Source organism: Myotis davidii, unplaced genomic scaffold (genome assembly GCF_000327345.1).
Source record: "Myotis davidii unplaced genomic scaffold, ASM32734v1 scaffold663, whole genome shotgun sequence".
Lineage (NCBI taxonomy): Eukaryota > Metazoa > Chordata > Mammalia > Chiroptera > Vespertilionidae > Myotis > Myotis davidii.
In genome coordinates this window covers 7,572,773-7,585,285 of record NW_006295816.1, presented here as the reverse complement: position 1 = coordinate 7,585,285, position 12,513 = coordinate 7,572,773, and the positions used below count along the sequence as shown (strand labels likewise).

At 48.9% G+C, this 12,513-nt stretch overlaps 1 protein-coding gene and 1 long non-coding RNA gene across 4 annotated transcripts in view; one reads left to right on the top strand and one right to left on the bottom strand.

Moving 5' to 3' along the window:
- Window positions 1-9,422, bottom strand: part of LOC102753153 — a 16,313-nt gene extending 6,891 nt beyond the window's left edge. The window contains exons 1-2 of the long non-coding RNA XR_436013.2: window positions 8,774-9,422; window positions 7,805-7,806 (exon numbers count right to left, since the gene is read on the bottom strand). This is a non-coding gene — a long non-coding RNA (uncharacterized LOC102753153). The remainder of the gene's footprint in view (window positions 1-7,804; window positions 7,807-8,773) is intronic.
- SLC25A38 (solute carrier family 25 member 38) lies at window positions 8-11,315 on the top strand. 3 transcript variants are annotated; one of them, XM_006770548.2, is made up of 8 exons: window positions 19-88; window positions 1,543-1,627; window positions 5,333-5,454; window positions 6,034-6,118; window positions 7,171-7,350; window positions 7,582-7,750; window positions 8,515-8,681; window positions 10,487-10,609. In XM_006770548.2, the coding sequence occupies exons 2-8, from the start codon at window positions 1,589-1,591 to the stop codon at window positions 10,607-10,609; spliced, it is 885 nt and encodes a 294-aa protein (XP_006770611.1). In that variant the 5' UTR covers window positions 19-88; window positions 1,543-1,588. The 3 variants fall into 3 exon arrangements, with proteins under 3 accessions (XP_006770610.1, XP_006770611.1, XP_015423890.1); XM_006770547.2 differs by lacking the exon at window positions 1,543-1,627 and having other exon boundaries at window positions 8-88; window positions 10,487-11,315; XM_015568404.1 differs by lacking the exons at window positions 19-88; window positions 1,543-1,627 and adding an exon at window positions 2,879-3,050 and having other exon boundaries at window positions 10,487-11,315.
- Window positions 11,316-12,513: the final 1,198 nt, after the last annotated feature.

Below are 12,513 nucleotides of genomic sequence, written 5' to 3'. Positions count from 1 at the left end.
CGTGCACTCGCAGACCTCCATGATTCAGAAGTCACGCCCGGCGCTGCTGCAACCTCAGGATGTGGGAGACAGGATGGAAACGCTTATGGTAACCTGCGGGGAAGGGAAGGCGGAGGGTCCCGGGCTGCCGGCTCAGGGAGGCTCAGCGGCCCTTGTGGACCCTTTCCCGCGCCCCGGGTCCGAGCAGATTGGGGGACTTGGCGAGGAGGGTGGAGGGAGGAGAGGATTGCAGCTTGGAACACACGACCAAAGGTCGCGCCGGTGCAGGGAATGGTATCTGGGTAGAGTCCACCGAGTCCCCATTGGTGGTGACGGAGGCGGGGCTGCGACGTCAAGCTCTGGCCTAGAGATTTATCGGATGTACAATTGAACTGGATTTAGGATTTCCTTGTTTACTTTTAAACTTTTTTTTTTATTGATTTCAGAGAGGAAGGGAGAGGGAGAGAAAGAGAGAGGAACATCACGGATGAGAGAGAATCATCCATCTGCTGCCTCCTGCACGCCCCCTTCTGGGGATCTAGCCACAACCCGGCTTGTGCCCTGACCAGGAATAGAACCATGACCTCCTGGTTCATAGGTTGGCGCTCAAGCACTGAGCCATGCCGGCTGGGCTAGGAATATTTTTTTTTAAAGGGGTGTAAAAATTGCTTGGGAAACTAGTTTGCTGACTATTTAAGTGCTACTATTTGTGTACCTGTGTAGTATTGTTTGGTTCTTTTTGCCCTACAAAATAAAGAAACTGGATCACTCATTTTATTTACCTTGAATAATTTTGGCTATTTAGGAAAAAATCAAGTAGCTATCGGCTCTATTTATATATTTGTCAAATATTTACTGAGCCAATAATATGCCTAAGCACTGTGCTATGAAAAAAGGATGTGAAAAAGATAGTTTATGTAGTGAAGGAGGTTCTTTTTTTAATCCTCACCTGCTTTTTTATTGGTTTTATAGGACACATTTGTAACCTGTGAGAGGAAGAGAGAGAAACATTGATGTGAGAGTGAACCATCGATCGGTTGCCTCCTCCGTGCAACTTAACCAGGGATGGAACCCAAAACCTGGGTATGTGCCCTGACAGGGAATTGAACCCAAGATCTTTCATGTACCAATGACACTCCAACCGTCTGAGCCACACCAGCCAGGGCTGACTCATTCATTTTTGACAGTTGAGCACCTACAGTGTACCAGGCTCCATGCTAGAGGTACCCATGAGTTGTACAACCAGGACCTGTCCTGGACCCTCAGTCACAGGGAGATGGGCTCAGGGTGGTGGAAGCACGGATGGGGGTTAGGTCTAAGCAGAGGCCCAGATTAATTAGACATGGGAGGAGCGTGGGCAGAGTTCTCACAGGTGAGAAGGCAGAGAGTCCATTGGAACTGCAGAGTGTAAGAGGCAGGAGGCTGAGAGCACAGGCAACAAAGATAAGATGGGGCCTGTTGATTCGTGGAAGGTTCTGCAAACCAGCAGTTTGGACTTCATCCTGAGAGGAATAGAAACAAACAGTATTGTTTTTAAATTTTAATTCAAGTCTCTCCCTGAAGATGTTTGCGCCTGGAAGCAGTGTGGTCAGATTTGCAGTTTTAAAAGATGACTGTGGCTGCAGGCCAAAGGGATCAAAGAGATGAGGTGGGGGAAGAGGTGGTGGCTGTCACCGAGGATGCTGGGGCCCTGAGCTGGATGACAGCAGGTGAATTTGAGAGCTGTTAGGTCCATAGCAGTTCTCAACCTGTGGGTTGCGACCCCATTGGCAGTCAAACGACCCTTTCACAAGGGTCGCCTAAGACCATCCTGCATATCAGATATTTACATTACGATTCATAACAGTAGCAACATGACAGTTATGAAGTAGCAACGAAAATAATTTTATGGTTGGGTCACAACATGAGGAACTGTATTTAAAGGGCCAGAAGGTTGAGAACCACTGTGTTTGGAGGTAGGATGAGCAGGTGCGGAGGGACCGAGTCAGGGGAGCTGCCCTGGTTTCTGGCTAGGGCAGTGGGTCGGTAAATGGCATGGCATTCACTGGGATAGGGCAGCCAGGAGAAGGAGCAGGTTGGGGGTGAGGGAGGGAGATGAGTTCAGGTTTGGAAATGTGCCTGTGGCACAGCTGAGTACGTGGATATGTGGGTCTGAAGCTCTGGAAGGAGTTGCAAGTGTGGACAGAGGGCTGGAGATGGAGCCATGGGAGTGGACCGTTGTCAGGGAAAGAAGGGGAGCGTTTCTACCCAAAAAAGAGGCCAGAGAAGTGGGAGGCAATCCCTGAAGCCAGGAGAGAGCATCCCAGGACGAAGCCAGCAGTGGTCAACAGTGGAGCCAAGTGCCCACTTCAGGCTGGGAGTATGGTGAAAAGAGCCTGAACTTTTAGTCCCCGCCCATAGCTTCAAACGCTGGGTCTTAGGACCCATTTGTAACCTGTGTGAGCTCTAGTTTCATTGGCCAAATGGGTTTAAACACCTAGCTCTTAAGTGTTGTGAGATTTTTGAGGTGGTGGGTGTAGGTGCCTTGCCCGGTGCTGCTCTGGGCGCATGGTGGAGGGTGGGTTGGCACAGTTAGGGCTGGAGAATGCCCAGGAGGCCACCAGGATGGATCGGTAGGGGCAGACTCTGGGTGAGGGGTCATCAGCAGGGCTTGGTCATGAAGCAGTAGATAGACTGAGGAGTCTTATAAATTTCCCACGGGATAAGTCGTTGTGGATTGGAGAGGAGGCAAGTGTGTGGAGAACTGTTGGCTGAGTTTCCATGTTGGCATGTTGAGTTTGAGATGCCTGTGTGCCAATGGGAGGTGGAGGGGGCGTGGGAATATCGGTGTCTGGACCGAGGTTCTGGGCTGGAGGTGTGGGTATGGGTGTGGGCGTGGGCGTGGGCGTGGGCGTGAGTGTGAGCAGGGTGAGGTGGCCCTAAGAGGCTGCAGCTGGAGGAGATAAGAGGAACAGCAACATCTGCAGGCAGGCCGAGGGAAAGGAGACACAGCAGGGCAGCCGGAAGAAGAGAGAGAATCCCAAACTGAGAGGGGAGGCCATTAGCCATCTCAGATGCACCAGAGAAGCCACGTAAGAAACGGATAAAGTCGGGAATGGGGTTCTGGGTGCAGTGGGTCCTTGGCAAGCTCACAGGGCAGCTTAGTGGAGAAACCTTGGCTGGATGGCAGGTGACGGTGGAGCCTGGGGGGTGAAGAGGGAGAGGAGATGCTGGCCGTGGAGCTGGGAAGTTGGGGGCTTGTGAGCTTGTTTCCAGGCAACGGAGAGGATGCCTCTGGGTGGGAGAGGCCGAGTGCAGGGAAGAACGCTCATTGGTGACGTCTCGGATGAGGCTGAAAAACACAACACTTGGGGGATGAATATGTGTTAGCAGAAGGAGCAGGACCCACTCCTTGGGGGAGGGGCTTTGTGACACAGACCTATAGTACTACACATTTTGCTCCGTTTCACTGTTGTCTTACCAATTCTTTTTTAAAAAATATTTTTTTATTGATTTCAGAGAGGAAGAGGGGGAGAGAGAGAAACATCAGTGATGAGAGAACCATTGATCGGCTGCCTCCTGCACACCCCACACTGGGGATCAAGCCCACAACCCAGGCATGTGCCCTGACTGGGAATCAACCACTGAGCCACTGGCCGGGTTGTCTTGCCAATTCTACCATCCTTTGATACTTTTACAAGCTGCTGAAGGTGATTATAAACTCCACTACTTACTGTCTGAACTTATCTAATCCTTTCCCCAACAATCTTTTAAGTAATTCCACTTATAACTTGTGATTTGGTCGTTTGGTGGAATGTGGAATGATTTCTCTTCTCTGGAAAGCATATATCACAGATCATAATCATTTTGGTTACATGATGTGCATAAAGGAAACTTTATATTCATCTTAATAGTGTTTTAGGACCATGTATGCCATTTATTTAAAAATAACAAGGGGGCCCTAGCTGGTTTGGCTCAGTGGATAGAGCATAGGCCTAAAGACTGAGGGGTCCCAGGTTCGATTCCAGTCAAAGACACGTGCCCAGGTTGCAGGCTCGTTCCCCAGTAGGGGGCGTGCAGGAGACAGTCGATCAGTGATTCTTATCATTGATGTTTCTATTCGCTCCCTCTCCCTTCCCCTCTGAAATCAATAAAAATATACTAAAAAAAATAAATAACAAGGGGGAGAAGACCGTTTTGAATGGAGCTTGCCAAGTAATTCTTTGGAGAAGGCTTTCTTTCTTGACTGGATTTTTATTTTTCACAGTATTTTTTAATTGTTTATCTATCAAGAGCTATTCCTTAGCTCAGATATTCATGTTCCATGGTTCAGGGACTCAGGTCAATGACAAACCTCCGTGGAACACAACCCAGAGAGATTCTTGACATTCCAAAGGCACTTTGCACTCTGAAAGATGTCAGCCTTCCTCATCTCCTCAAAATCTTCCATGGGATCGTAATCTCCGTAGAAATCTGCATATGTCTTCTTTCTTGGTTCAGCCACAGCACACTTACAGCAAGCTGCAAGCCCGGGGATGCAGTGATCGCTCCAACAATATGAATCGCAGACGTGTGGCCAGAAGGCTGGCTGCGCAGCTGAGGTTTTGTCAAAGCACCGGAAGGCCTGCTCATCCTACTCATCTTAACACCAGCAGCTGGGGAAACGGGGCGGGGGTGGAGGGTGAGGGGCTGATTGGATTTGTGCAAGTGACTTTTCACAGCCCCATGTGACCGAGCCTGGATCCTGGGGCATGCTGTGAGGGCTCTGCAGCTTGCCTGGAGGAGGACATTTCGTTTTTGATAGGTTGCTGCCCTTCCGGGTGGTGCCTCTAGATTCATCGGTGTGTGACAGTCCTGGCTTAGAGGAGAGCCAGCAAAACCAGCACAGGCAACTGGGCTACCGCACCCTCAGCCAGCTGCGTAGGTCTCAGAGAGATGGGTGGTGTCAGGAAAGGGGAAAGTTTTAAATGAAGGAAACCCATAGGTTTCACAGGAAGTGGCACCTATGGTCTTACTGTGGCCAAGCTTAAGGTTTCATTTCCTTTGTCTTGTTCCTATAAGCATCTGCAGGCCCTGCGGCCAGGTAGCCTGGAAACCAGCCGTTCAGAGTCCAAACACTGTGTTCAGTCGGTTTTGCTTTTGTGAAGATAAGGAGATAGGCAGTCATTTTTATTGTGGGGCCACAGAGGAAATAGACATGTCGCCCGGTAGGAGCCAAGGTATCAATATGGAGACCAGAGAGCGCCCCTGCCCTGTACTATGCTCTCAACAACCTAGCAGCCCCGTTCCCTACGGACTGCGCTTTTCCCTTCTCCCGAGCATGAAACCAGTAGAGGGCGCCACCAGGTGCTGACAGCATTCTCTTGCCCCGAAGTTGCACCCGGTGATCAAGGCTTTCCTGTGCGGCTCCATCAGTGGCACCTGCTCTACCCTCCTTTTCCAGCCCCTGGATCTCCTCAAAACGCGCCTGCAGACTCTCCAGCCCTCGGCCCATGGGTAAGGCCTGCTGCCCCCCATTTCCCTGAGGAACTGGTCTCAGAACCTCTCTCCAGCCCAGGAGCACCTGTACCGGGTGAAGTCCACCTCCATTCTGTTGGCTGCTGGCTGTTGGAAGCAGGCCAGGCCCACCTTGATGGGTTTTGTGTATATTCTTCCCTGTGAATCTATTTTTACATTAATTAGTGTAATTGATGTAATTGAATGTTGATTGAACGGGGTCCTGCCCTGAGCAGCTTCCTGGATCTGCCTGGGTGACATTTGCCTGTTACTGTGCTAGCCTGTTGTGTCCCTGTGCTGCCAGTATGGAGTGTCTCGCTTCCCCGCATTGGGCTCAGCACCGTGGGCAGTGTACTAAATATGCATGAACTGGAAGGATAAATCAGGTGATTCCATTGTTTGTAGGGTGACTGGGCAGATAAACATGTAGGTGTCAAATCATGACACTTAAGAACTCTGAGATTCCAAGACGCACTGTAGATTCTAAGTGCCCTGAAGGGTCCACACAGAGGAGCCTTGGAGCAGGGAGTTCCCCGTGCGGATGTGGTCTGTGACTTTCCCTCCGTTGTCTGCCCCCAGATCCAGGCGCGTCGGGATGCTCAGTCTGCTCCTGCAGGTGGTCCGCACCGAGAGTCTTCTGGGCCTGTGGAAGGGGATGTCCCCTGTAAGCTGCCTTTTGGACCTTCTCTTGCACCCTCTCCTTCATAACCATTTCTCATCTACCCCATGTATCCTCCTTTAAGCAAACGTGAGAGGTGGGAGTGGTGGGAGGACCTGTGTGGTCTTCCTGCCTGTCTCGCTGTTGCTCCCTTTCTGTGTGAGGGCTGGGAGACATGCACCTGTACTGTAACAAGGTCTAGTGCACCTGTACACTAACCAGGTCTAGAGCGCCTGTCCCCTAACAAGGTCTAGTGCGCCTGTGCCCTAACAAGGTCTAGAGCGCCTGTCCCCTAACAAGGTCTAGTGCGCCTGTGCCCTAACAAGGTCTAGAGCGCCTGTCCCCTAACAAGGTCTAGTGCGCCTGTGCCCTAACAAGGTCTAGAGCGCCTGTACCCTAACAAGGTCTAGTGCGCCTGTACCCTAACAAGGTCTAGAGCGCCTGTACCCTAACAAGGACTAGTGCGCCTATACGCTAACAAGGTCTAGTGCGCCTATACATTAACAAGGACTAGTGCACCTGTACACTAACAAGGTCTAGAGCGCCTGTACCCTAACAAGGTCTAGTGCGCCTGTACCCTAACAAGGTCTAGTGCGCCTGTACCCTAACAAGGTCTAGTGCGCCTGTACCCTAACAAGGACTAGTGCGCCTGTACTCTAACAAGGTCTAGTGCGCCTGTACCCTAACAAGGACTAGTGCGCCTGTACCCTAACAAGGTCTAGTGCGCCTGTACTCTAACAAGCTAGTGCAGCTTCTACCTCACTCCCCTCCTCGGGTGGAGGGTAACTCTGTGCATGTCCTCCACCTATGCCCAGAGTTCCCCAAAGGGATTCCGTTGCCCATGGGAGTCACTGATTAGATAACACTCCCTCTGTTGACCGTCTTCCCTCTCTCCTGTTGGTGTTCCCTCCACACCTTAAAGTTTAAGGCTTAAACCAACTGCTTGCATGCAAATCCTGGGTCCTTTGGGGAAACCCAGCTAAAACAGTATCTGCTAGTGCCTGTCTTTGATTTCTTTCCTCCTCCAACTCTTACCACTCCCACCCCCTTCCCTGCAGTCCATTGTGAGGTGTGTCCCTGGTGTTGGAATCTACTTCGGGACTCTCTACTCTCTGAAGCAATACTTCCTGCGAGGCCATCCCCCCACTGCCATGGAGTCCATCATGCTGGGGGTGGGCTCTCGCTCGGTCGCAGGGGTCTGCATGTCGCCTATCACTGTGATCAAGACGCGTTACGAGGTGAGTTTGACCGCTTTAGGCCCTCGGGGTGGGTAAACAGAGGCCCGAAGCTCCTTGAGTCCAGTGACTACTGATGTCACCTCCCAGAGAACCCATTTGAGTATTCAGGCCAAGCCATGTGTGAGCCAAGGCCCCAGTGCCCTGGTAAGGCCACCCACCCTGCAGTTGGCTTGCTTCAGTGCTCGCACCCAGGGCCACTGTGCGAGCCCCTGTTCTGTGCTTCCTTTGCAGAGTGGGAGGTACGGCTATGAGAGCATCTACGCAGCCCTGCGGAGCATCTACCGCAGCGAGGGCCACCGGGGCCTCTTTAGTGGCCTGACGGCGACACTCCTTCGTGATGCCCCCTTTTCTGGAATCTACCTAATGTTTTACAACCAGACCAAAGCCATCGTGCCCCATGGTACGGGTAAAGGAAGGTGTGGTGGGGAAAAGCTCTCCCGAAACGCATTCTCACCACTTTCTCTGCGACTGTGAAACTGTTCATTGCTCTTAGCGGCTCCAGATCCTCAGAAGGGTTTTAAGAACTGAGCCAGGGCCAGGCGCTGGGGTGCAGTGGGCAGCACAGACGTGGTCTCTGCTCTTCCACGTGCAGCCTTTGGAGAGGGATGTACTGTAATTCTTGGTGGGGAATGGGGCAGAACAGAGCACGTCTCCAGAGGCCCTTAAGAATACTTCCTAAATTTGCCTGATTCTAAGATTGCAAGAGGACCGCGTAAGTGATATTGTGTCCCAAGTACCTTAATATCGGGAAGCTCATGACATTAGTCTGACACATTGTGGGTAATGTTAACTTTTTATCAGGTGGATAAGGTAGCATCTCCATTGAAAATTCTATTATTATTATTATTATTATTTTGTAATTTGTATCTCTGTGGGGAGATACTTTGAAACTACATAAATCCATATAAAACTTCCTGTTCCCTTCATCTCTATGTTTGAGCATTAGTCATTGGTTCTTGTTGAATCAATTGTGATGATTGTAAAAAGGTGAATTTTCACTCCATCAACACTTATTCGTTATACCTTTAAATTTTTTAATTCTTAACTTTGTTTGAATCCAGGCGCTTCTGGCTATGGGGAAAAATTAGTGGGCAACTGGGCATTGATACTTACCTGATGAATGAGACTTATTTACAACTGAGTGTTCCCTCTGTCCTATTTCAGACCAGTTGGATGCAGCCCTTATTCCCGTTGTAAATTTCAGCTGTGGGATATTTGCTGGTGTTCTGGCCTCACTGGTGACTCAGCCTGCAGATGTTATCAAAACTCATATGCAGCTCTCCCCAGTGAAATTCCGGTGGATTGGCCAGGCAGTGACAATCATCTTCAAAGTAAGGCTGTACAATCAATATTTGTTCTTATTGTGCGTAAGGCACTCTCTCTAGAGTAGCAGTAGCCCTTATCCTTTACCCAGTAGAATCACCCGGGGAGCTTTTAAAAATCCCCACAACCTGGGCTGATTACAGCAGAATTTCTGGGGGGTGAAACCCAGGTATCAGAATTTTAAGTTTCCGAGTGGTTCCAATGTGTTGCCAAGATTGAGAGCCACTGCTGAAAACCTATGGTCAGTGGTTGGTTTGTTTGTTTGTTTGTTTGTTTGTTTGTTTGTTTGTTTGTTTTTCCAGGGGCCCTACATTAGGACAACCTGTGATATTTGTTAAGCATGTAGATTGTAGGGTTCTACCCCAGACCTATTGAATCAGGCGATCCCGGGGGGGGGGGCTTGTCAAGGACCCAGGAGGAAATATAGTCAGAAAAAAAACCACAAGCACATTTTGTTTCTCGCATTTGCTCTTGTACAAATGGTGTTACTGAAGCTAACAAGCACAGTAGACATAAATGCTTTGAAGGACTGTCTAAAGCCACTGAGTTGGCCCTTGGGAAACATGTACTGTTATCGCCCACCAGATACTCTTGTTTGCGGTAAATTTATCACCTGTATCTTTAGATTTTTCTGTACTTGTCAGTTTCTCTATGCAGCAGAGGAAACCTGAGCATATGCATCAGCTTCCACCCTAGATAAAAGCAGATATTTCTGAATCTGATCTTATCTTCACACTGCTTCCTTCTTCTCTGTACCTAAAGTCACATAGTCTGAAAATATATATATATATTCTTATTGTTGATAGTATTACAGATATCTCCCATTTTCCCTGCTCCTCCCCCCACCCCCAAGCCCCTACCTGAAATATATTCTTCAGTATATGAGAAAATGGCAGGAATGATAACAATAGGAATGAAAAAATCAATTCAGATTATGGGGGATGACAGGTGTTTTGTCTTTAATTCTTCTATAGAGCCATCAAGAATATACATTGAGTTACCTCCCCTCCCCTCCCCCCCCCCATAAAGCTCCCTCTAGGCAGAGAAATTGCCAAAAAGGCACCTGTTCCTTTCGCCTGTAGCCAGGGCCCAGGGCTGGGCGAGCAGACCTTGGTCTGGATTTTAGCTGCCACTGGGACCTAGTGCTTCTGTGCACTGCACAAGCTCTACACCTGTACAGCTAAGGAATAAATCCCCCGGGGAGGGAGTAAACCGAGAAAGAAAGTTGAGCAAGTAAGCAAAAAAAAAAAAATTTTTTTTTATTACAATGTTACTTTATGGTAATTGCATGGATATTAATTTCAGGAGGAAATTTTCAGCTTAGAGAACTCAAACCCTTGCCCAATGAAAGAAATACAATACTAAAATGTACAGAAGCTCCTTTGGAGTAAGGGACAATACTAGACATGTCATGAATTTAAGGACGCCAAAGTGCTTGTCCTACAAAAGGTTGCCAAATCCAGTTCTTGGCCCTCTCATTGGTAAGAATGGCCTCCCTGGGACTTAGCACAAAGTGAGACTATTTCTACAGCAAATGTTGAAGCCTGGGTTTTTGGAGTCCAAGTGCATGGGACCTCCAAATTCTGCCCCTACTGCAGTGTGGCTGACCATCCTCTGGAAATATAGCCTCTTTTCAGGGTGAAAAAAATTTTTTTTAAAGTTCATTGTCTTCTTGAGCTCACTAGTCATAGTTTGGACATTATTTATAAAAGTCTTCAGACTCAAAAATGGGGTACAGAGAGACCTCACTCTTGTGGCGGGTACATAATTATATTGCTACCTAACAGAGTTTTGACACTCATTTCCCTCCTAGGACTATGGGCTGCGTGGCTTCTTCCAAGGCGGTGTCCCCCGGGCCCTCCGCAGGACTCTGATGGCAGCCATGGCATGGACAGTCTATGAAGAGATGATGGCCAAGATGGGCCTGAAGTCCTGACCCAGGAGCACTGGGAAAAGATGGGATCTGTTGCCCTGCCTGGTTTCTGCCAAGAGCTGCTTCATCTCTAACCTGGACTGAGGTGAAGTCCTGTGGGGAAAGCCAGGCAGATGTGTCACCTTGTTACCCAGTTCACGTAGCGAATAGGTGGACCAGACTCGAGCTTTCAGAATCTCCCGGAAGAGGCGCCACTGAGACAGACAGCACATGGGGGAGTTTGCAGAAGGGCTTGCACACCCTGCAAACCTGAAAGCATTTCCAGGGAGAGAGCTCTGTCGGGTCTCCGCTTCAGCCACCCGCCTATACCATGGTGCCTCTTTGGGTCTGTTCTTTGCAAGGAATTGCAAAGCCAGAGAAGCTGTGGCCACCTGCCGTGACTGGGGAACTCCCAGGGCGTGGTTCTGCAGAAAGAGGAGTCCCTGTCACCAGGCCGGAGATGATGTTGGGATGAGGAAGAAAAGGTGTCATATTGACTTAATTAGTTCATTAACCTGGCAGAGGTTCTGCAGAAGGGGGGACAGTGGCTTCCTAGCCTCTCAGTGTCCAAATAAAGGTTTTTTATTTTGTCCCAGCTCTGTTTCATCTCTGAGTTCTGGCATTTTCTGCAGCTGAAGTCCAGATAAAGAAATTGAACTACTTTATCATTGAAAACTGCTTGGAAATCCTAAGTAGTGTCATCACTCTGTTTTAAGACCTAGGGAGGTCCTAAATTTTAGAACCTAAATTGTAAACAGCGTTACGTTACTTGTCATCAGTTTGCCCATTACAAATACACAATTCAGTGATTTTTAGTAACTTTATTGCATTCATCACCATCAATCAATTTTAGAACACATTTATCCCTCCCTAAGATCTCTCAAAGTTAACCCTCGTTCCGGACCCCGACCCCAGGCAGCCACTGGTCTGCTTTTTGTCTTAAATTTGCCTTTTCTCTATATCTCATGTCAATGGAGCCATACAATATGTAGGCTCTTGTGTGTCTGGCTTCTTTCACTTTGCATAATTTGTTCAAGGTTCATCTATGATGTGGCATATCCAACACTTTATCCTTTTTTAATGTCAGAATACTATTGTATTGTATGCCTAGACCCTACGTTATTTATCCATCAGTGAACTAATATTTTGTTTCCACTTTGGAGTTCTTATGAATGATGCCACTATGAACATTCATGTACACATGTTAGTATGGATGTATATTTTTGTTTCCCTTGCATATACAGGGATGGCCAAAAATAGATTTGCATAATGCAAATCCTGTATAATAAAGATGTAATATGCAAATGGTCGTTACGCTGTGAAGCATAACAACCGACCACGTAATGACTGGATCATGGATCAGCAGGAGGGTGGGGCAGTGAGCTAAAAGCAGGTGGTGGAGAGCTACAGGAGGGGGCAGGGCAGCAAGCTGTGAGGGGGGACTGGTGGGGGGAGCTCCTGGAGGGTGGCAGCGAGCTACTGGCACATGGATTCATGCCCAGGGCTACTAGTAATATAATCTATACTGATAATAGATAAATATGTAAATTGACCAGCCCTTCACAATGCCCACAGCCAATCATAAGTGAGTATGCAAATTAAACTGACAAAGATGGTGGGCCTGTAGGGAAGCATGCACGCGCACAGCCACTCCGGGCCTCTGGGCAGTGTGGGAAGGCAGAAAGGTGGCTCTGGGCCAGAGCGAAGGCGGTGCCAGCAGCCAGGGGAAGGAAGGCCTATTCTTACACAAATCTTTGTGGCCGAACCGGTTTGGCTCAGTGGATAGAGCGTTGGCCTGCGGACTGAAGGGTCCCAGGTTCGATTCCGGTCAGGGGCATGTACCTTGGTTGCAGGCACATCCCCACTGGGGGCAGTGCAGGAGGCAGCTGATCGATGTTTCTCTGTCATCAATGTTTCTAACTCTATCC